Source organism: Melozone crissalis, unplaced genomic scaffold (genome assembly GCF_028551555.1).
Source record: "Melozone crissalis strain CALT ecotype California unplaced genomic scaffold, PUWL_Pcris_2 ptg000061l_1, whole genome shotgun sequence".
In the NCBI taxonomy this organism is placed as follows: Eukaryota; Metazoa; Chordata; class Aves; order Passeriformes; family Passerellidae; genus Melozone; species Melozone crissalis.
The window spans coordinates 3546034-3568961 of record NW_026535839.1 but is presented as its reverse complement, the minus strand read 5'-3'; the positions used below and the strand labels follow the sequence as shown (position 1 = coordinate 3568961).

Genomic DNA, 22928 nt, shown 5'->3' with positions numbered 1-22928 from the left:
GAGGTGCCACTGTGGGGCTCAGCTGGGCTCCTTGTCCCCAGGACCCTTTCTGCCCCGGGGGAGGGAGGTGCAGGCAGCCCCCAAGAGGTTTGTGCAAGGTTTTATTACCCAACATCCACATTGACAGACTGATCCTCCCGCCCCTTCCTCCCCCCGCCCCACCCCCAAAAGAAATGAAGAGGAAAAAAAGGAGAAAATGGGTGATGAAGCTGCAGCGCTGGTTTGCCACAGCTTGGCAGTGCAGGGCTGGAGGGGAGCACAGCCTGGGGCAGGGTGGCAAGGGGATGCCCCAGGGCTCCTGCTCTCCCTGGCACAGCCGTGGCACCGGTCCCACAGCCCAAGGCACTGAGCAGAGCCAGGTCCCAGCGAGTGCCACGGCACTGAGCGGGCACTTGCCACGGCCCTGGCTGCCAGCTGGCACTTCAGCAAGCCCTTTGCAGCCCCACAGGGACAAAACAAGCCCAGGATGTACAGTGTGGGTGTAGGTGGGCAAGAATTTACCTTAACAAGGGAAAACGGCCGCAGTGGTGACTCTGGCACCTCCTGCACTTCTGCCCAGAGGGGATGGTGCAGCTCCCAAGCCCCCCTTGTCTGCAGCCTCCTGCCCATCAGGTGCTGGGCATGGCCTGGGCCCCCCTTGCTGTGGCACTGTGGGGCTGGTCCTTTGTATGGAGCCAGGCTGGGAGGACCAAGATCCACATTTTGGCAGGACACTGAGGTGCTGCCAGCCACAGGGATGTCAGCCCAACCACGGGGATATTCACCCCTCTGCAGACTGACCCCTCACTCCCAATGCTCTTCAGCCTAGCAGAGCACAGGCCACGTAGGAAGAGTGTTTGGAAAGATGGTCTCAGCCCCACAGGCCACCACGGGGAAGGTGGCTCCAGGCAGGATGCTCATGGCTGAAAGTGTCTCTTAAAAAGCTCCAAAAATGCAAACACATTTCAATAAAAGCTCCCTCCCCCCACCCTGTAAAACCCCAGCTGTAAAAAGTGGCAGCGTTCTGCAGTCACCGTGTCCCAGCTGCCATCGGAGAGGAGAAGCCAGCGGGCCCAGCAGGACATGTCCCCGTGTCCCCAGCACAGGGGGCCTTTCCAGCACCACTGGGGCAGCTGGACAGACCTGGAAGCAGGGCAGGCTTCATGTCCACCACCAGCCGTGGTCAGGATGTGCTGCTCCCAGGCAGGTGGGGCTGGGGGCCATGGGGACAGACTCCCCAAGCACCTCCAGCCATGGTGACAGGCATGAGCAGCTCTCCATCACACACGGGGTTGGCCTCTGTCTCTCTCAGATTTGAGATCTGTCCTGGTGCCCTCTGTGGCCACATCCTCCCAGCTCCAGGGCACCCACAACACGGCAGTGGGGCAGAGAGAACAGGGAAGCTGGGGGATTGGTGCTTGCCATGGGTGGCTGTGGGGACCCACGCACGGGCTGGTTGGAGCATGGCCAAGCCCTGGACAGGCAAAGCAATGGCAGGGTGATGCACCAGTGTCTCTCCAGCATGGGAAGTGATGCTGCTGCTTGGGGTGCCAGAGTTCAGGGCAGCCAGCAGCACGCACCCTGAGCCATCTTCAGACCTGTGCCACGGGCAGGAGACGCACAGGAGCAACTGCCTCCATCTGGAAGGAGCCACGCGCTTCCTCGTGCTGAAAAAAGCCACCAAGCACAAAGACAGGGCACCAGTCTCATGTCCCAGGGCACCTCCACAGGGCTACACTCACGGGGGAACCCCAGGCTGACAGGGAGGACCCCAGCAAAGGAGATACCCTGTGCCAGTGCGCAGTGCTCCATCACCAGCACAGCCCTGCACACTGGCACCGGGTGTCTCAGGACGCCAGGGCAGGGCCCCATCCCCAGTTTGGAGAAGCCCCGAGGCACCCAGCACGGGCAGCAGCTCACTCCATGGCAGGGCCGGCACGGGAGCAGCACCGGGGCCGCCGGACGTTCTGCAGCAGAGCCCGAAAGACGCTGGGCGGCCGCTTGGGCTCGCCCTGGCGGGGCCCGCCCTTGACGGAGCCGGTGCGGGTGGCCTGCGGGGTCACCACCCCCTGCCGCCCGTGCTCCTCGATCTGCTTCTCCAGGTGCTTCTGGATGGCCATGCCCAGGACCTCCACCTCCATGGAGGCCCCGTACACCTCCCACGTCATCCCCTTCTCATCCCAGCTCACCTCCCGGATGGGCTCCGGAGGCTCCTCCTCCACCACCTCCGGCACCGTCCCCTTCACCTGCACCTCGGGGTACGAGGTCTGCGGGGACTTGGCCACCGGTGTCATCGGCCCCGTGGCCACTGAGCGGGTCTCCACAGGCATGGACACCTGCATCTCCGCGTCCTTCTTGGAGGGCTCCAGGCGCGGGGCTGCAGAGGCTGCCTCTCTCTTGGGGAAGGTGAAGGCAGCAGCCCCACACGGGGGGCTCATGGGGCTTAAGGCCACCGACACCAAGGACACACGGTTGTCCACTTGCGTCCCCATGTCTTGTGTCCCAGTGTCCTGGGGCGGGGTCACTTCAAAGGAGTAGGATTCACAGAGCTGCTTGGCTGTGTGGGGCTGCTGGCTGCTCCCAGCACCCCCATCCTGGACTGAGCTCCCCTCAGCTTTGCCCTGGCCCAGAGCAGTGGAGCTTGGTCCTGCCTCACTTCGACCCCCAGTGCCCGCGGTGCTGGTGCTGGGGGGGTCTGCTGTGCACCCCTGGGGGTGCTTGGGACCCTCACTGCTCTTTGTCTGGGGAGCAGCACCCAGGGATGTCCCTTTGCTGGCCTGGGGCTGCTCCTGGCTTGGAAGCTCAGCTGTCCCGGTGCTCGCAGTGGGCTCCACGAATGCCACATGTTTGGCAAGAGCTGCCGTGCTCCCCATGTCCTTGCTGGTTGCCTGGAGGCAGGGATCAGAAACAGGGGAAGTGGGGGTTGCTGCATCCTCCTTCTGGGTGTTGGGGACCCCCATCCCTGTGGCACCACAGGCAGACGCAGCACCACTCGGTCCTCCGCAGCTCCCTGTTGCTGCTGCCACACTCTGCTCTGTGCTGCTGTCCTGGAGAAGTGTGCCAGGAGCTGGTCCTGCTGGTGATGGCACCTTCTTCTCTGCCACTGAGTTGGCCTTGGTGCCCTGAGACTCTGCCTCAGGCACACAGCAGGTCCTCATGGCACGGGCTCCCGCGGCACAGCCGGAGCCAGGCTGGCACTCGCCTGCCACGGGGCAGCCCGGGGAGCTGGCACCGGGCTCGCAGGCGTCCTCAGCCCCAGCCTGGCAGCTCAGCACCTGCAGCCCCTCGGGCTCCTTAGCGCTGCCCATGCCCAGGGAAGGCTTCTCCCATGCTAGTCCCGCCACGGGTCTGCAAGAGAGAGGATGGGGCAGTGAGGAGCGAGCAGCACACGGACCCCCATCACACCTCAGCTGCCCACTGCCTTTCTCCATGCCACCCCTGACAACAGGTTGGGTGGCCACCTGGAGCACTGGCTGTCCCTGGCACAGCCTGTGTGGTGGCACACGGAAGGGAGGAGCAGTGTCGGCTGCCTACCGTAGAAGTCAGCCTCCTCCCGGCGCAGCAGGACCGGGAGCGGGATCCGGGCGCTGCTGGGGCTGCTGGAGCGGGAGACGCAGTGCAGGCACCCCTGCAGAGAGAGTGTGAGCTGGAGAACGGTCCTGGGCACCAGGCTGAGAATCGGGAGCTCGGCGGCCCCCTCCCGTCAGTGGTAAGCTGGGGGCAGTGAGGGGTGAGAGCAAGCTGGGCCTGGGGTCCAAGGGAGGCTGAAGAGAAGGGCAGGAGCCCAAGCCCTTCCCTCTCCACATGAGGGGAACACGGTCCAGTGTCACCTGGCTGTCCCCAAACCCTTCCCAGCCCCATGGGGCAGAAGCAGAGCAGGAAGCCCCAAACATTCCAGGAGCTCTGGCAATGCCAGGGAGTCCCTGCAGAGCTGAGAGCACATGGATCCCGCAGGCGTGGGGCACTCCATGCCTCCGGACACGGCCACCCGTGGGTCCCGAAAAAGGCAGAACCGAGCGGAGCGGACACAGCTGGAGCCGAGCGAGTTCCCCCAAAGGGAGGCGACAGGAGCGGGGACCAGGCGGTCACTGCTGTCCCCCAGCAGGGCTGAGCCCGGAGGCGATGATCCCCGCCCCGTCTGTGGGTTCCCACGGAGCACCCCGATCCCCGAAGGGCCGCGCCGCCCGACCTGCTCCGACAGCAGCCCGACCCCGCGGGATCAGTGCCGTGCCCGGCACCGATGCTCCGCCAAGGAGCTGCGAGCCCCGGCACACGCGTGTGCACACGCACGGGCACGCACACGCCAGCACATGGCCACGGGCACACCCGCACGCACGGACACGCGTGTGTGTGCACGCCCCGGCCCCTGCTCCCCGGCCGAGCCCCGGACAAAGCCGGACCCGAGGCAGCCCCGGCCGGGGGAGGCCGACCCGCCCCCGCCGCCCGTCCCGGGGCTGCAGACCACCCCCAACCCCTCCTCCCCGGGGGTGCCGGTACGGAGCGGGCGACGGCAGCGCCCGGTCCGGGCCCGCCACGTGCGCCCCGGGGCCGCCGGTACCTGCGGCGGATCCTCCGCCCGGTGCCGTCCTGTCCCGTCCCGTCCGGCCCCGTCCCGCTCGGCTCGGCTCGGCGCGGCGGCGGCAGCGGCGGCGAGCATGCGTAGGGCGGTGGCGGCGGGGGCGGTACCGTGCCCCGGGCCGCTCCCCCCGGCTGCCGCCCGCCCCGGCACCCCCAGCAGCAGCGGGGAGGCGAGGGACAGCCGGCTCCGCGTGGGGAGGGGGTCCCGGCACTCCGCATGTCCCCCGCTGTCACCGCTGTCACCACGGCGGCCCGCCCCGGGAGCCCCCCGTGGTCCCAGAGCCCCCCCGGTACCCAAAGCATCCCCGCGCCGCGTGCCCCGGGGACGAGCATCCCGGCTCTCCCGGTGCGCTCGGGCATAGCAGGACACACAACCGGCACCGGCAGAGTCAGGGGATCCCAAACCTCAGCGCAGGTCCCGTGGGTGCGGGTGACAGCAGCACAGAGCCCGGTCCCGCTCCTACCTGGTGATGGTGGCGGCCGCTTCCCTCCCGGGCATTCCCGGGAACGGGGCTGCGCCCCGGTCAGCCCGAGGGACCGGGACAGCGCGCCAGCGTGGCGGGATGGAGATGGGCTCCCGAGCACCCCTCGGCCGAGGGTGGGGGAGGACGGGGAGGGGAGAACGGCCCCGTCTAGCTCCCGGCAGCGCTTGCCTCTGCTCCCGGGCTCAGGCTTTGTCTAACTCCTTCCCACGCACTCCCGCTCGCGCTGCGGGGGGGAAGGCGGCCTGCCCGCCTCACCTGCATCCCTGCATCCCCCCCAAAACCTCCAGCATGACCCCCAAACTGCCCCTCAGCGCCCTATGGGACCAGGCTCCCCTTCCCGACCCAGAGATGTCAGCTCAGAGACAGGAGCTATCGTTCTATAGGGTCCGGAGGGGTGGGTGCTAAGGTTAGGCAGGTGTCCCCATCTTGGAGATAACGTTGGCACCGGTCCCCCAGCCCTATAGATCTATGGGGTAAGGCTGGTTCCATGGGAGCTGGCACACCTGGTTGCTTGGAGACAAGGAGGTTGGAAATGCTTCTTTCAGTAAACAGCCAGCCTGGAACAAAACCCCGAAGGCTAAAAATAGGGAGGCAGGATATGGAAATTAAATAAAAATCCTTGCCCCCCTCCCTCTCTGGGGCAGAGCGAGGCACTGCAATGTCACCAACGGGCACTCCAGGAGGTGGCTGGAGAGGCTGGAGTGGAGGGTGTAGCCCTGCACCCATTCATGTGTCCCCTCCTCAAGGTGCTGGTCCCCACACTTGGTCCTGCCTGCTGCTCCCAGTCCTGCAGCATTGACTGGACCCTACAGCAAGCCTGCAGCGGTGGGGGAACTAACTCCCTGTGGGGCACCGGTGTGGGGTTACATCCCGTGGTGCCCTGTATGGAATCAGATCCAGACTCCGGCACATTCCATTTTGGGTCCAAGGGACACCATGGACTGGGACAAGTCCTGGCAGAGGAGGGGACAAACACCCCCTAGCCTCTGGCTGGGACTGTACCGCAGGCAGGAGGCTGCGAGGTCACATCCTGCTGCCATTTGCTTCCACTGCCTCTCTAAGCCCCGCCAGCAGCGTCTCTCCCCATCCCCATCGGCACCTTGCCACCAGCGTGTCCCCGTCCCACCAGCGCTGGCTGGGGCTTGGGGGACCGGGGGGATGGATGGGGGGTGCCATGGGGAGCATCTTTCCCTCCCCGCAGGCAGCCTTCATCCCAGGCTGGCTGCCTTCTCCTCCTCCTCCTCTCCCCGCCCGGGCACCTCAGGGCTGGCAGGAGAACAATAGCGAGGAGGATGAGTAAGATGGTCCCCATCGCCTTGGCAACGCACTCCCGCGCTGCCGGCTCGGGAGGAGCCAGGCAGCTGCCTGAAAAGCGCCTTCTCCCTCGGCGGAGGGGGAGCTGGCGCAGGTAGCGCCGCACCCCCTCCCCGGGCCCTGGCCCACCTCCCACGCCGCACGGGCAGCGCCACGTGAACGCGCACCGGGCTCCCCCGCAGCCGCCGCGCCCGCACACGGCGGAGCGGCAGCGCCCGGCCCCGCACGGCCCCGCGCCCGGCTCAGCCCAGCCCGGCTCCCATCCCGGGTCCCGGTGTGCCCGGGAGCGGTGGGACACAGCCGGCTGGCGCTGCTGGGAATGTGACCCCTGCCAGGAGAGGGGGGGTCCCACGGTCCCTCGGCGGGCAGAGGTGTCCCCGAGGAGGTGGTGAGGAGCGTTCACAGATGGCAGTGGCAGAGGATGCCCAGGGGCACCAGGATTCCGTCTCCATCCACAGCCATGTGTCCTGTGTTGTGCCCCAAGTCCTGTCACCAGCAGGAGGACCCTCAGCGTGCCCAGAGCTCTGAGTGCCTTGGGATGTTACCCAGAGACCATGTTACCCAAAAGCACCAAGCACCCTAAAAACAGCGCTGTTTCCCCAGCTGCCCTGGTGTGGATATGCTGGGGGGGGATATCTGATCCCTGCCACCACCTCATGTCCCAGGTGCCCCAAAACACAGGCCCTGCCACAGTCCTGTGGGATGGGAGAGCTCTGCATCCAGGACACTGCAGCCTGGTGCCTGAGGACATCATTCAGGATGTTCCTGGGTATAGATAGGGATGTGGCCCCAGGGCCAGCTGGGGCAGAGAGAGGGACAGGGGCACAGAGAGGCCCAGCTCTGCCAGCTGCTTTGTGCCACTGAGAGGGACCCAAGCATGGCATCAGTCAGCCAGAGCTGGGTGGTGACACTGGGGAACATCCCAGCCACACATTTGATCTCTCAGCACAGGATAAGGGAGAGCTCTGGAAAAGAACCAACACAGGGAATCATATAGGCAATTAATGTTTTGGGTTGGAAGGGATCTTAAAAATTATCGAGTTTCAACATCCCTGCCATGAACAGGGACACCTTCCACTAGATCAGGTTGCTCAGAGTCCCATCCAACCTCACCTTGAAGGGATGGGGCAGCCACAGCTTCTCTGGGCAACCTGTCCCAGGGCCTCACCATCTTCACAGGGAAGGATTTATTTCTAATATTTAACCTAAATCTATCCTCCTTCAGCTTAAGGACGTTCCCCTTTGTCCTATCACTCCACACCCCTGTAAAAAGGCCCTCTCCAGCTCTCCTTAGGTACTGGAAGGAGTTCTAAGGTGTCCTCAGAGCCTTCTCCAGTCTGAACAGCCCCAGCTTTCCCATCCTGTCTCCACAGCTGAATGCTCCTGCCCTCTGATCATCAATACCCTCATCTATCACAACCAGATGCTGCTGTTCCAGAAGAGCAAAAGCCTTTCCTACAGTGCCTCTGTGCCTTTGTGGCAGACAGGCAGGGACTCTTCACTTCTCCTCCCTCCTTTCCCAGGGGTTCATTTCAGCAGCTCAATCCCTGCCCATGAAGTGAAAGCCTGGCAGCATTAACAGCACACAAATGCACTGTGGTGGGTCAGTACAAAGGGAACACAAAGCACACGGTGACTTGGGCATGGGATGGGGCCACGAGTCAGAAAAGCTCATTGGGGGCTGTGAAAAACAGCCGGGCTTTGGAAGAGCAGGATGCCCCTCGGGCACGGATGAGTGAGGGCAGGTCTTGCTGCAGAATACCCCCCTGGCAGCCCGGGATGCTGGTGTTGATCAGGAGGTGTCCAGCATGGTGCTCCTCAGATGCAGCCTCTGTGCCTGGGTTGTCATGGATTCGGCTCTGGCTGGTGGCATTTGTGGCAGGCTCAAGGTCCATATCACACCCTGCCTCCACCTCTGCCCTGCAGAGGCTCCGTGGCATTACCAGGGAGCCACGTGTGGCACGGGGAGCCGTGGCCCCTTGCCTGGATTCACCAACACGGTCACGACTGCCAGAGTCACTTCCTCCCCCTGGGGAGCAGGTGAGCTGGCAGAGAACATCTGTCTGCCTCACCCAGCCTTCTCCAGATGTTCCTTTTTGTGTTGCCATGGTGGGTGTGAGGATGAATCCAAGGAAATGCTGGGTGAGTTCACTCCTCGTTTCCCTGCCGACAGCCCATAACTCACGCTCCATTTGCACAGCCCTCCCTCTCCCGGTGCCAGCGTGCTCTGACGAGTGGGGGGAGAACGTTTGTAGTGAGTAACACTCACCCAGCGCTGTGAAAAGCAGCTTGGGGCGGCACAGGGGGGTGAACTCTGGTTTATGGGTCGGTGCATCTGCCTGGAGACACGCTGAGGGAGCCTGGAGTGGGGATGCTCCCACCCCTGCCTGCTGTGCTGGAGGAAGGGGCAAATCAGCAAGGGCTTACAAGGGCAGTGAGCAAAGGGAGCAGGAGTTCACACATCTCTTTATCTCTTTTTTCCATTCCTGGGTCCCCAGCTGCTGTGACTAAACTCCCTGGAGCCAGCAGGCAGGGCAGGACAGCTGCTGGATGCTGCACTGAGCTCTGTGATTTTTCCTGGGGCCTCTAGTAACAACTGTGTTTTTTGTTGTTCTTGCACAGGAACACGAGCCTGAGAAAATAACAAGGCCTTTTACTACAGAAAAGCCCAAGAAGGAGTTTGTAGGTGGTGGGTTTGTCCCTGCTCTGTAAGCAGTGTGTGCTGGCAGCCAGGGGAGCAGGCAGCAGCTGCCTGGCCAGGCAGATACAGAGGATGCCACCATCACTGCTGTCACTGTCCTGGTGCTCCACTATCCCTTCACACCCTCCTTTGCCTGCACTGAGTATTTGGAGTAGAGGGACTCAGAATTGTCCTGCTGGGCAGGGCCTCACTTGGACATTATCCTGTACTCCCTGCTCAGACTCAGGCAGGAGTGAAGGTTTTTCCTGCCTCAGCATGTGAGAGAGAGTTCAGTGAGTGCTGATCACAAGGCAAAGACCTCTACACTGCCTTTTGGTAAGGGCCAAGGCAAAGACCCTGTGAAAGCCAAAGCCATTCACACCTGAGGAAATCTGGGGTGGCCCTGGGATATGGGCAGCACCACACTTTGGCCAGGGGACTCCTTGGTGTGCCAGAGACCATGACCAGCCCGTGGAAATCACCCAGTTCTAGATATGCTTTGGCTGGAGCTCAGCAAATGAGTTGCAGGACAAGATGTGGCTGATTTTTCCACCTCCGCAGGGCCTGGGATTGGTGTGCTGGCCCCTGATGTCAGTACCTGGGGAGTGGGAGATGGATAGCAAACACCTACACCCGCTCAGTGGGGCACTGGGTAAACTCTGATAGCACCAGTTTGGAGCCTGAGAGCTCGGTGGGACCCTGAGAGCACCAGCACTGCGTTTTCTCCTCTCCTCCCAGGGAGGACCTGCCCTCCCTTCCCTGCAGACCAGGTCGAGCTCACAACTGCGGTGAGGTGCTTCCCCCTGCTGTAACTCCAGGAGCTCCTGCTCCTGGCCAGGCGCTGCTGCCCCGATCCAGCGCCCGCAGCTGCCCATTCCCGAGGCCATTCACACGGAGGAATAAACTGGAAAACACACGGCTGGAGTGCTGCTGGCACTCTGTGCATCCCTCCAAGCCCTCTCTCCTCACAGCAGCTCCCTTCCCGTGCAAGAGGCTCTGAACCAAGGCTGCACCCTGAGCTGCTGCCCGCAGGAATGGTCCTGTGTGTGCTGATCCTTCTTCTCTCCACTCATCCTTCTGCTCCGCTGGTACAGCTGATACAGCAGAGAATGAGACAGCTGGAAACCCTGACTACTCTGTGCATAGTTCTGCTGAGTTTTGGGACTCGTTTTGCAGCGTCAGTTTTGCTTTTAGGAGCTGTACCAAGCTGGTAAGGGCTTCGGGGCAAACCGTGGAAAATCCTCTGTCCCAGTCAGGAAAGTTGATGTCCCTCATGGCCCTGCTCTGTGACAGCCAATGGCACAGGAGTGTGAGGTGCAGGATTGCTCAGATTGTGCCTGGTTGCTGCGTGGTGCCCACCAAGGGACTGTTTCTCACTGGATCTGTTTTCTATCAGGATTGGCTCCTAGGAACTGAACAGCATGCTGTGCTTGGAACATCACGTCCAGGAGCTCTGGAGGTGATAAAGACAGCATGAGCTGGAAGGTGAGCAGCAGACTCTGCTTTTCACTACCCTCCCACCAGCCAAGGGTGGTGTCCTGCCAGGTCCTTGTCTCCATCCAGCCAAAATATTCACCAAGAACAGCTATGCTGAGGCTTCTATTTGTGCTTTTCAGCAAAAGCTCCTGAGAAGGAGTTGTTACCAGCACAGAGGGTCAGGTTAAATGTTTGTCCCCACAGCTTCCCTCTCCCCACACCCCACATCTCTGCTCCATGTCACTGGAGGTTTTGGCAAAGTGGGCTGAACACCTGCACACTTGCAGGGAGCAAGGACCATTGGAATGACCTTGCCTGGCTCTTCTCCATTCTCAGTCTCCATTGTTTTACCAGATCTTCCCCCAGGGCAGAGGAGAGGATGCTCTTGAAGGTACTGGGGCATCAGCCTGTTGGCACTGAAAATCATGGGCAGCAGAAAAAAGTGAGCAAGTTATTTTTGGACAAACACCAGCTTCCTCCCACCATGTGTGTAGGATTGTCCTGCACCATGGAACAGTCAGCTGAGGTACCTGAGGCTCTTTGCCTCACCCATCCTTGTTCTTGGGCTCTTTGCCTTGCTACAGAGACCCTTGGCTGTATTTGAGGGGCTCCCACCCATGGCACCTCATCACAGCTCCTGGCAGGTCAGCACAAGGTTCATCTTCCCACGGTGACTCCATCCATCTCGGATAAAGCCTCATGCTCAGCAGTGTTCCTTGCTGCTGCTGGGTCCCTGTCCCTCTCTCTGTTCCCACAAAGCTGTGTGCCCCATTTCCAGGGTTGTGCCAGGCTTGTGCCTGGTGCTCACACCTGGCACTGCCCACATGGGGACCTCTGCCCACTCTTGCTCGCAAACCCTCCTGGCACACACCAGCCTCACAGCTCTGCCCTCTCTAGAAAATGACAACCATGACTGCAAGTCCAGCCTGGGTGTGGGCAGGGAACCTGGAGCAGGTGTTCACTGTGTGCAGCGAGGGCAGCTGCACCAGGGGAGCTGCCCCCTGAGGATCACAGTCCTGCTGTGCAGGGGGTGTGCACACAGGGGACACCCTGCTTCCTATAAAGTGCTGGTTTGAGCAAGTTCCCTCCCTGCTCTCTGGCTTCCAGCTCTCACAGCTTTCCTGTCTCCCCCCACTCTGCCCCTGCCCCAGCCCCAGCCATGCTGCTCCTGGTTTGGGTCTGCTTGCCCATGGATAGCAGAATTGGCAAGGGAAGGAAAAAATGCCCTAGGGAAACAGACAGGCAGCCCCCAAAGAGCTTTTTCAGTCCTTCCAATAACACACAGTGAGTGCTGTGAGCACTGCTGCAACCAGAGCCAGGCTGGGATTTGCTGGCATCAGCAAACCTGTTGTGAGTCCATGCTGACGGCTGCAGCTTCACTCCTCGCTGGCAAAGCTGGAGCCAGCACAGGTGGGGGATCTAATCTGATATTCATGGCAGGGACGCTCAGCCCAGCCTCTCACCCCAGCTTGTGATGCAGTCAAGGGGCTAAAGGCTAGTGGGGGCCCAGGCTGGGCTGGTGGTCCTGCCCTGGGAGAGCTGAAGACTCAAGGATGGCACTGTGGGGTGGGCACAGAACCCCCTGGACCCACAGAACCCAGGGACCCCCCAACCATGGCAGGCATCCCACAGAATGTGTGACACTCACCTGCCCTTCAGGTGGTCACATTGCATCTGAACAAACTGCGGGTGACAGCCACGTTCCCTGCCCCTTGAGGGGAGCAAGGGCATATAAAGAGAGGGGAACCAGTGCTGGAGCTCAGGGCTGTGTCTACCCTGATTTGTTGTTCTCAGCCCCACAGGGCCCCCTGCAGATGCAAAACCCTGCAGACAGGCAGGTGCTATGGGGACACTGCCTGCACCCCAAGTGTCAGCCAGAGTCTGGCTGGAGTCAGGGCACAGTGACCTGCTGTGCTGCAGCAGCCAGCAGACAGAAAGGCATCTTGTCCTCATGAGCAACCAGCCCTGCCTGCTCCCCCAGCACCAGCCCCAAAACTCCTCCTGCCACCAAAGCAGGGGGCCAACCCCTCCCCAGGGACCCCACAAGCAGGACCAGGGGGCTACAGACAAGAGTTGGCTTTATTCACGGACACGGGGGCAGCTGTGTCACTGGCAGCTGCCCTCGTATTGCACATCCAGCGACGGGGGAATATCCATGCCACGTCACAACACAGCGTCGGCACTATGGGACCTCGGGGGAGGCGCGGGCACCGCCACCACCCAGCAGGCTGGGAAGCAGGCTGGGGCGCCAAGGGTTCACAAAGGCAAAAAACCCGTCCACCCATAGATAGAGAGAGATATATATAAAAAAAAATAGTTCCACGATGACCAGAGGAGCAGAACCACAGGGACACGCGTGCAAGCGAAATGTACAGCAGCCCGCGAGCAGGTAAACATGCTTTGTACACACACAGAGACACACCAGGACACGGCCAGGGTTTATGGTGCTGGGAGGGAGACAGAGCCATAAACCCGGGCCTCACACTCACTCACACACTCACACTCACACTCACACACACCAGCCCCTGTGGGCAGTGCCCACGGCTCGGCCACACGCCAGGGCTTGGGGGCTTGGACACAGCGGGTGTTTCTCACTGCTAGACATGGTACGGAGACACGGACACGGTCCCTTGGAACGGAACTGGAGGAAGAACTCGTGAGCGAACGGGGCAGGGGCGCCCCTGCTCCTCCCCGGCGCACGGGCACCGGCCGGGGCCGGCTGGAGAGGAGCAGGGGGCTACCGGCGGTTCGTTGTGCTGCTGGTGGAAGAGGCAAGGATGGGGGTCCATTATGCCTCTGGCTCGTATTCCTGGTATTCCTCCTGTGGGACGGGGAAGGAAAGAGCCAGTGTGAGAGTTCAGGTGGAGCACAGAGCCCCTCTCTTCTCCAGCCCATCCTCAGCTTTGCTCTGGACAGTGCACTGACCACTGTCCTACTGTGTCCACTGTGCCACCCTGTCCCCTCACCTGTGGGGGTTCCTCGTAGTTCTCCCCCTCTGGCTCCAGCAGCGGCTCAACCAGTGGCTCCTCCACAGCCTCCTGGGCCACCTCCTCGGCCTGAGAGTGAACCAGGAGATCAGTGCCACACACACGCACAAAGACACAGCACCCACCCTCCCTGCCCCTGCCAGACCAGCAATGCACCCAGGATACAACGTGCTCCATGGGGAGCCAGTGGGATTCTGGCACACAGCACCCAGCTGGGAGGTGACATCCAGGAGTCTGTGGGATCAGGGGCTGTGTGTGTATATACGCTATTCCCAGCCACGGGCAGGCAATGAGTGCTGGCACCACGTGGGCCTCGGCAGGCTGCAGGAGCTGGCAGGGAGCTGCAGGAGCATCCTGCATCCCTGGCAGGGGAGGGCGGCGCTGGGTAACCCCTCCCCGGGGCTGGCAGCCGGGAAAGGGGGGCAGCCAATCCCCCCGTGCAGCGGCGGTGGCGGCGGCGGTGGCCTCATTTCTTCAGCTGATGCTATTTTGGGCTAAGCTGGAAGCCAAGGGCTCATGGGGCGGCGAGCTGGAACCCGCTGCCCCTCCCGCAGCTGTCAGGTCACCTCGCAGCGCTGGAGCGCCGCAGGCCCGGGCCAGGCCCGGCCGCCATGGCAGGCCCCGAGCGCGCACACGTCCGCACAGGCCGCGCACGAGGCCGTGCCCGCCCGGGGCACGAGGAGACCACCTGGGCACCCTCGTGCTCTCTGCTTTGGGGCTGGGCAACAGCCAAAGGGCTCCTCGCCAAAGCCAGGCACGTGCCAGCCTCCCCACGGGCATGGCAGTGCCCAGGGACTCTCACCTTCAGGTCTGCAGGGAACTCCTCCTTCTTCACCAGCCCGGTGGCCGCCGCGATGTTGCCGGCGCCGGTGAAGGCGGCCTCGCCCAGCTGGGACGCCTGCTCCTTCGCTTTCTCAGCCACTGCAAGAGCCAGGGGTGCCCATCAGTGCCCCCCGTGCCAGAAAGGGTGCCCAGCTGTGGCTTCATGCCCTGTGCCACCCACGGGGGAGCTGGCGGGGAGATGCTGGGCAGGATCAGGCTCTCCTCACTTCCTTGCCCTGGTGGGGAGGGGAGGGGGCCATGACACTGCTCTGCAGCTGGGCAAGGAGTGTGAGCAGCCGCTGCAAATCCTTGGTTGCCAGCCCTGTTATATAAGAGGCTTTAGCAGAGTGACATCAGCCCCTCAATTAGCCTCTGATCTCGTTAGTGTGGCCATGCTCTCAGGGCCGGAGGGGTACCGCTGCAGGAAGACAGAGGGGCTCGTACCTGAGGTTACGCCTTGCACCACACCTTGGGTTTTACTCCCTGAGGGTAGAAAGAGACAGAGATGGGGTTAGAGGGACCGACAGCTGGGCTCCAACACGTGCCATGCCCAGACCCTGGCAGGGCTCTGAGCCGGGACAGCAGCCTGTCCACACCCCATGCCAGGGCACCTGTGGGGCTGAGCACTTGCCTGGCTCCCCTCAAGGCTGCTGTTGTCCCTGCAGGAGCCAGAACTGGGGCAGCACGGAGCTGCCACCACGTGCCAGGCAGGGCAGAGACCCCAGCGCCCAGCACTGTGTCAGGGCACAGCCAGGCAGGGTGAATGCCAGCCGTGCTGCGGAGAGAAACCTTCCACAGGATCCAAACCTACAGCTGGTGCCAACAGAGCATGAAAAGCCCCACAGCTGGAGTGCCCGGAGTTGGGTGCTGCTGCTGGCTGTGCCAACCCTGCCAGGCTCCCTCAAGCAGAGCAATACCACCCAGGATACCCCACGGAATGGGAGTGGGGTGTCTAGGATGGAAGGAAAGGAAGGGCTGGGCAGCCCCTGTAGGATGGGGCCTTAGGTTGTTGCTTGAGCTGCTGTACCAGCAAATACACCCTAGCGAGGATGGGGCCCCAGGGCAGGCACCCACCACTGCCCAGGGGAACAGTTTTGGGGCCTCAGCTCTCCCACAGAGCTTGTGCCCTCTGGAGCAGAGCAGAGCCTCAGCCCTGTGCCCTCCTCCCTCCCACTGCAAGCAGAGCTGGCCTCAGCTCCCTCCCTGGGCATTCCAGCACCACAGACTGCCCAGGAACTGCTCCTCCTGCCAGCCATGTCTTCTAGGACTTGGCCCCGAACAGATCCCACTCCCGAGGGGCAGCACGGAGGGACCCCTCAGTCCCCAGCCGGGGGCAGGGGAGATGCCGGTGTGGGATCAGCGCCAGGGCACCGCCTCTCCAAGGGGGACAAACGCGGTCCCCACCCCCCTGCCCCAAGACAGGCACATCCCAACACAGGGGTCACCCCCTCCATCATGGTCCCTCTGCTTTCCTGCCCCAGATCATCCCGGGCACAGAGCTGAGAGACCCTCAGGCTGGGAGCTGCAAGGGGTCCGGTCCCCGAGGGTTCCATCCCCTCCGCCTGGGGACCAGTCCCCGACTCTGCTCCTGCCTGCGGATCCCACTCTCCTGCCCTGCAGATTCCCGGTGGGCAGCGAGGCACTGCGGGCACCGACCCTGTGCCCCGGGGCACTCTGCCGCAGGGTGGTGTTGGCGGGGAAGGAGCAGGGGACAGGGGGAGCGGGACCGGGGACAGGTGGGAACGCCAGGGGGACGGCAGGGGGATGGGCTGGAGGACGCAAGGGCAAACGCAGGAGCAGGCAAGGGCAAGCAGAGAGAGCCGGCAGGGCAGGCAGGGACGGGCGGAGATTAGCCGGGGATGGAGAGGCAGGGGGCAGGCAGGGGGCTGGCAGGGGGCAGGCAGGGGGCTGGCAGGGCAAGCCGGTCCTTACCGACATAGAGGACCCCTTCCTTGGTCTTCTCCGCGGCCTCGGCCACCCCCTGCTTGGTCTTCTCAGCTGCGGCAACCACCCCCTCCTTGGCCTTGGACAAGCCCTTCATAAACACCTCCATGGCGGCTCTGCGGGGAGAGGCCGCAAGGCTTCACCTCGCCCCGGCCCCGCGCCCGCCCGCGCCGCGCATCCCGTCCCCGCGCATCCCTTCCCCGCGCATCCCTTCCCCGCGCATCCCGTCCCCGCGCATCCCTTCCCCGCGCATCCCTTCCCCGCGCATCCCGTCCCCGCGCATCCCGTCCCCGCGCATCCCGCGCCCCCGGCCCCGCCGCCCGCCCGACCTGGCTCGCTGTCGGCGCGGACGGGCGGGCCGGGCCGGGCCGGGCCGGGCTGCGGCGGGGCGGGCTCAGTGCGGCTGTGCCGGGGCCGCGCTGCGCCGCGCTGCGCCGTGATGCGCGGGGGGGACCGCGCCGCGCCGGGCTGCGCCGGGCTGAGCCGGGCTGAGCCGTGCTCGGCCGTGCCGAGCCGTGCCCCGCCGCCCCGCGCCGCCCCGCGCCGCCCTGCACCGCCCCGCGCCGCCCCGCACGGCAGCGGCGCCCCCGGCCCTTCGCCGGCCCAGCCCCGCAGGCTCCCTCCCCGCGCTGCGCGGCCCCCCGGGGCTGTCGTTCTTCCCATCCCCATCGCTCGTCGCGATCCCACCCCACGCTGTCCCCACGCTATTCTGTCCTGACTCCCATCGCGTCCTGCCTACCTTCTCTCGGTCACATCTCCTCGGATTCCTTGTCCCATCTCGTCCCGATCCCACTGCTTTCCACCCACAGGCTGCCCTTACCCCATTCCATCCTTACCGCCATCCAGCTCCCTCCACATTCCACCCTGTCTCTATGCCATTCCCATCCCCTCCTCGTCATGTCCTCTCCCCACCTCATCCCACCCCATTCCCATCCCACCACATCCAGTTCTGAACCCATCCCCTCCTCATCACATCCTGTCCTGACTCCATCCTCCCCATCCCATCCCATCCCATCCCATCCTGTCCCTCCCTTCCAACCCGCTGCTATCCCACCCTCTCTGGGTACCATCCTGCCCTGCCCGTACCACACCATGCTCCCCACACATGGTGCCCAACTTACACAATTCTACTCCCTCACCCTGATCCCATCCCGCTCTGAGCCCCTGTCCTCATCCCCCAGCTCCCTGCCCTAGAGAGGGATCCCCATCTCTCTGCTCCCCAGGAGGGGCAGGACTGGCTCCGTCTCCCCAGGACACCACCCACCCACCCTCCCCACCAGGTGCAGCTGGGATAGCTCCTCATCCCACCTGCCTGGGGATACTTAAGGGCCAGAGGCAGCCTGGGAGAGCCTCTGCTGGTCAGGATGGCTACAGGGGAGCAGGTGGGTGCTCGCCCTGTGGGCTGGGGAGGCTGCAGAACACAGAGAGCCCCACCGGCCCTCGGGGTGCCCAGTGTGGGAGGCAGCTGGGGGGCTGCAGGCTCCCTGTTGGGAGGCTCATGGGGCTCCTCGGGGCTGTCCCGCCTTCCTCTGCAGAGGCAACAGGAGCGCCGCCGCCAGAGGGCTCGGCAGCAAGAGCTGCTCCCGGCAGAGATCCAGGGCAAGCACCCCCTGCAGAACAGGTATGGGAGGCCTGGCCCTGGGCAGACTCTCCCAGCACTGGGAGGGGTCTGGGGGCCAGAGGGGGACTCTGGCATGGCTGAACACCCCATTTCCCCTCTGTCCCCAGATGGGCACTCTGGTTTTTCAAGAATGACAAGAGCAAGATGTGGCAGGCAAACCTGCGCCTGGTCACCAAATTCAGCACTGTGGAGGATTTCTGGGCGTGAGTGTGCATTGGGTGGGCACACCCACCGTGTCCCTTCTGGAGCTGTTCTGGTGGGGGGGGTCTGAGCCTGAGGCACCCATTCTCACCTGCTCTGTGTCTCCATCTAACCCAGGCTGTACACTCACATCCAGCTCGCCAGCAAGCTCGCAGCTGGCTGTGACTACTCCCTCTTCAAGGTACGACACCCCGTCCTCAGAATCCCCCACCATTATGGGGGTGCACTGGCTGCTGGTAAGGCTGTCAGTATGCCCTGCCATAAGGTGGGAGGGGAAGCCTGGCTGGATGCAGCTCCCCAGGCCAGCTCTGGCCAGTACTTGGTGCTCCTGACTGTCCCTTTGCCCCCCCAGGATGGCATTGAGCCCATGTGGGAGGACAGCCAGAACAAGCGCGGTGGGCGCTGGCTCATCACGCTGGCCAAGCAGCAGCGGCACACGGAGCTGGACCGCTTCTGGCTGGACACAGTGAGTGCTGCCCACCCCAGGGTCCTGCCTGGGCTGCTCCCCCTGGCCCGGGGCTGAGCCCCAGTGCAGACTGTGCCAGGCTCCCCTTCTCCTCCCAACAGCTGCTGTGCCTCATTGGGGAGATGTTTGATGAGTACAGCGACGAGGTGTGCGGGGCCGTCATCAACATCCGCACCAAGGGGGACAAGATTGCCATCTGGACCCGGGAAGCAGAGAACCAGGAAGGGGTCACCCACATTGGGTAATGCAGCTCTGGGGGAGGCTGCACGGGGCAATAAGGGCTCCCCCTGCTTGGGGGAATAGGCACAATGGGAGTAGAGGTGCTCCCCTGCTCATGCACGCCCTTCTCTCCTCCAGGCGTGTCTACAAGGAGCACCTAGGCCTGTCACAGAAGGTGGCCATTGGGTACCAGGCTCATGCAGATACAGCCACCAAGAGTGGCTCCCTTGCCAAGACCAAGTTTGTGGTGTGATTGTGGGGAGCTGCCTATGAAGTCCCCATGTTCTGTCTCACAATAAATTTCTGCATCTGAGCATGGTCTGTGTCTCCAGGGCTCCTGGCAACCTTGGATGGCCCATGTTTGTTGGGGACATTTCCTGGAGGAAGAGGATGATGTGCCAAATCCTGGCACATTCTGGGTAAGCAGGGCCAGGAGCACAGAGCTGGCATTGTGGTGGGCTTGGGACACCGCACATGTCCCCTCACCTACCCTAGAGCCTGGGACCAGTGCCCCTCTCCCTGAGCCTATGGGGGTGTTTCCTGTGTTTTGGGGGGTCCTGGATAGCTGCCAGAAGGTCCTGTCCTCCCCTGGCCAAGGCATGGGCACAGCTCACTGCCCTGAAAACCTGGGCATGGGAGGGACCAGTGAGGCCCAGCTCATCTGGGTCAGCTCAGCCTGGGGAGCTGGTCCACTTTTCTCCTAAGTCCCTGCACACGTGTGGGACATGGCTCTGCCTTCTCAGGAAGATCGGTTTCCCAGCTGAGAGCTGGCAGTGTCCCTGCAGGGTGGGTGTTGGGCTGCAGCACAGCATGGTCCCCATGCTGCATCCCCTCCCACAGACACTCACTGCACAGGTGCTATGAAGCTCATTTCCTTCCCAAGATTTTCTTGGTGCCAGACCTGCAGGTTCACAATCTCGTCCTTTGAGCCCTGGGACTTTTCTGACTCCTCCTTTCCATGGCCCAGGTCTTCTGCTGTCCCTTCTGGTGCTCCTGGCCTCCCATACTCTCTTCCAGCCCCACCCCACACTCTGTCCTTTAATCTTTCATTTGTGTGTTTGATTGTTGTATCTGTGCTGCCCTGCCTAGTCAGATTCCAGAGGGGGAGCTGTCTGCTCACCCCCTGACAGTGCAGCTGCAGTTCTGCCCTCCTCCAGGATATCCTCCATTCTCTCCAGCAGCACCCAGGCTCCATCTCAGCCCTGCACCTTGTCCAGGGCCACATGTCCTTAACAGTGCCACCTCATCAGCCCAGAGCCAGGGCTGCTTGTCCCTGCTGCGATGGCTCGGCGCCTGCAGACAGGCTCTGCAGAGAGCTGTCCTGCAGAGGGATGAGGTATTGACCACTCTCTGCTCTTTGACTGTTTGTGACCTGTCTGCTCACAGCTTGACAGGCAGCTGCTGTGGCTGTGTCACCCAGGGTCTGGCCTGCCTGCAGTGCAGCCTGTGGGGTTGGGCTTGCTGAGCCTTGCAGCTGCCATGGCTGCAGAGGGCTGTGTCCCTGGGACTCAGCTGCCTTTCTCCAGGAACATCAGCCTTGCACTCCCCCAGGGCAGTGCAGGGCCCTCCACGCCCAATATTGCTCCTGTTCCAGGCAGAGGATGATGCTAGAGACTGAAGACAGGGGCTCATCCCTGGCAGACGGCGTGTCAGGCCATGTCCCTGTGTCCTTGCATTGTGTGATGGCTTTGGGTCATTTCTCTGTGCAAGGGCAACAGCACTGCCCTCCCCAGCTGGGGAGGTCTGCAGGCAGCAGGACTGGGGTGAGGGGATGGAGTATGGGGCGGATAGCACCACAAACTGAGGGTGCTGCAGGACTGGGATGAGGGGGTGCAGTATGGGGGGGCAGCAGGACTGGGATGAGGGAATGGCGTATGGGGGCAGCAGGACGGGGATGCAGTATGGGGGGGATAGCACCCAAACTGGGGGTGCTGCTGGTGGCAGGGCTGGGATGAGGGGATGCAGGATGGGGGGTAGCATTCCAAACTGGGGGTGCTGCAGGCAGCACGATTGGGATGACGGAATGGAGTATGGGGGCAGCAGGACTGAGATGAGGGGATGTATTACGGGGGGTAGCACCCCAAACTGGGGGTGCTGGTGCTGGCAGGACTGGGATGAGGGGATGGAGTTATGGGGGGGATAGCACCCCAAACTGGGGGTGCTGCCAGCAGAGCTCAGGGGTGGCTGTGCCCGCCTTGCCCGCCTTGCCCGCCGGTCCCGCACGGGCACGGTGCTGCCTGTACCGCCGGTGCCTCGCCACGCGATGGTGCCGCTCGCCCGGCCTTGGCGGCTCCGGCGCGGCGGGGATGGCAGCCTGCCCTGCCTGCGGTGCGGTCTGTCTGTCTGTCCGTCCTGCCCTGCCTGCGGTGCGGTCTGTCTGTCTGTCTGTCCGTCCTGCCCTGCCTGCGGTGCGGTCTGTCTGTCTGTCCTGCCCTGCCTGCGGTGCGGTCGGTCTGTCTGTCTGTCCTGCCCTGCCTGCGGTGCGGTCGGTCTGTCTGTCCGTCCTGCCCTGCCTGCGGTGCGGTCGGTCTGTCTGTCCTGCCCTGCCTGCGGTGCGGTCGGTCTGTCTGTCTGTCTGTCCGTCCTGCCCTGCCTGCGGTGCGGTCGGTCTGTCTGTCTGTCTGTCCGTCCTGCCCTGCCTGCGGTGCGGTCGGTCTGTCTGTCCGTCCTGCCCTGCCTGCGGTGCGGTCGGTCTGTCTGTCTGTCCGTCCTGCCCTGCCCTGCCTGCGGTGCTGTCCCTGTCTGCCCTCCCTGTTTGGGTCCCTGCCTGAAGTGGGGTCACAGCGCTACCCCAGCCGCCCCCACTCCAATTCCCCCCCAGAATGAGAGGCAGGCAGGCCCACGCGTGGGGCTGGCAAAGCTGAAACTGGAGGAGGGGCTGCAGAGACCCCCTGAAACCCATCATTAATGCCCCTCCCCAGCAGTGACAGCACCAAGAGTGTGAGAGGCAGGGGTTGTCTGTCCCTCTGTCCCTTCAACCTACTGCTCTGTGTCACTGTGTCACACGGCCCTGTCACTGCCCCTCTAGGGCACCCTGCAGCCAGGCTGCCCTTGTCCCCATAGCCCAGCAAGGGCATTGTGCCCATGGGGTGCCCTTGGCCCACCACGTCACAAGGCCGAGGTCAGCCGGGGCAGGAGGGGGTGCAGAGGCTGCTGCAGTGCTGTGGTTCATCACCATTCTCATGTAGCCACAGTGGGATTTCTTTTGATTGGAAAAATAATAGGAGCCATTTATCTCCATGGCTTTATGGGTTCCCATCAGCCCTGCAGCCCAGCCAGGCTGGGGGGCTGGCAGTGCCCACCCAGAGCCTGCCCTTTGGGGACACAGTGACCTTCATCCTCAACTTTTGCATCCCACAGCCCCTGTCTGAGGGCCAGAGGGTGCTGGGGGGCACAAAGTCACCCCCTGGGTGGGGACAGCAGTTGCCAGGAGCCACACAGGGAGTACAGCAGTGCCAGGGCTGCCCCCAGCCTATCTCATGCTGGGCAGCTGTCCCAGCTGGCAGCCGAGCTGGCAGCCCTGTCAATAATAATAATTAAAAATTAATACTAATCAAAAGGGAGAGGCAGATGGCAGCAGACATGCGGCAGGGCTGGAGGTGGGGGTGGGAGGCAGGGCAGACAGACGGGCCTGCAAGGACAGGGCTGGGGGGGCACGAGTGCTGTGGGGTCTGGTGGGGATGGGAGGTGCAGGTCAAGGAACCCACATTGGCACAAGAGGGGTGGGGGATATGGGGCTGGGGCAGCTGTGGGGCACAGCAGGAATGGGATGGACTGTGCTGCTGCAGGGATGGGGTCCTGTGTCCCCCTTTCCGTGCAGGAGTTGTGGGTCAGTGGTACTGGGTGCCCATGCTGGGTCACCTTGCCAGCAGCTGGCATGCAGCCATGGCCAGGCACTGCCAGTCCAGCTTCTCCCTGAGCCACCAGCTCTGGCAGCAAGGACAGATCCTGCCCTCAGCATGCTTCTGGTGCAGGCACCCATTCTTGCAAGCAGTGAGTGCTGCAGGGTTAAAATCCCCCAGAAAACTGAGGAAGGAGCTGCTGGCTCCGTGCAGGGCGCGTGGGCCGGGGAGGAACAGGCAGCGCTGGCTCACCGTGGGAGTGGGCAGGCAGCGTGGCTGCCGGCACTGAGGCTGTGCCACGCTGTTCCCGCAGT

General features: G+C 63.1%; 3 protein-coding genes across 5 annotated transcripts; 1 reads left to right on the top strand and 2 right to left on the bottom strand.

The window, feature by feature from the left end:
• Window positions 1-152: 152 nt before the first annotated feature.
• GPRIN1 (G protein regulated inducer of neurite outgrowth 1) lies at window positions 153-5234 on the bottom strand. Of its 2 annotated transcripts, none has more exons than XM_054287843.1 (3): window positions 5022-5234; window positions 3514-3607; window positions 153-3327 (listed from the first exon to the last, which is right to left on the bottom strand). In XM_054287843.1, the coding sequence occupies exon 3, from the start codon at window positions 3285-3287 to the stop codon at window positions 1896-1898; it is 1392 nt and encodes a 463-aa protein (XP_054143818.1). In that variant the 5' UTR covers window positions 3288-3327; window positions 3514-3607; window positions 5022-5234; the 3' UTR covers window positions 153-1895. The 2 variants fall into 2 exon arrangements, with proteins under 2 accessions (XP_054143818.1, XP_054143817.1); XM_054287842.1 differs by lacking the exon at window positions 5022-5234 and adding an exon at window positions 4538-4616.
• A 7339-nt stretch (window positions 5235-12573) lies between these two features.
• On the bottom strand, window positions 12574-17159 carry SNCB (synuclein beta). Of its 2 annotated transcripts, none has more exons than XM_054287781.1 (6): window positions 17005-17159; window positions 16254-16381; window positions 14766-14804; window positions 14302-14420; window positions 13479-13568; window positions 12574-13333 (listed from the first exon to the last, which is right to left on the bottom strand). In XM_054287781.1, exons 1-6 carry the CDS (start codon window positions 17040-17042, stop codon window positions 13301-13303), a joined length of 447 nt encoding a protein of 148 aa, XP_054143756.1. In that variant the 5' UTR covers window positions 17043-17159; the 3' UTR covers window positions 12574-13300. The 2 variants fall into 2 exon arrangements, with proteins under 2 accessions (XP_054143756.1, XP_054143757.1); XM_054287782.1 differs by lacking the exon at window positions 17005-17159 and adding an exon at window positions 16595-16677.
• A 261-nt stretch (window positions 17160-17420) lies between these two features.
• On the top strand, window positions 17421-19041 carry EIF4E1B (eukaryotic translation initiation factor 4E family member 1B). The gene is made up of 7 exons (XM_054287780.1): window positions 17421-17647; window positions 17801-17886; window positions 17994-18089; window positions 18205-18268; window positions 18440-18553; window positions 18655-18794; window positions 18911-19041. Exons 1-7 carry the CDS (start codon window positions 17630-17632, stop codon window positions 19023-19025), a joined length of 633 nt encoding a protein of 210 aa, XP_054143755.1. The 5' UTR covers window positions 17421-17629; the 3' UTR covers window positions 19026-19041.
• Window positions 19042-22928: the final 3887 nt, after the last annotated feature.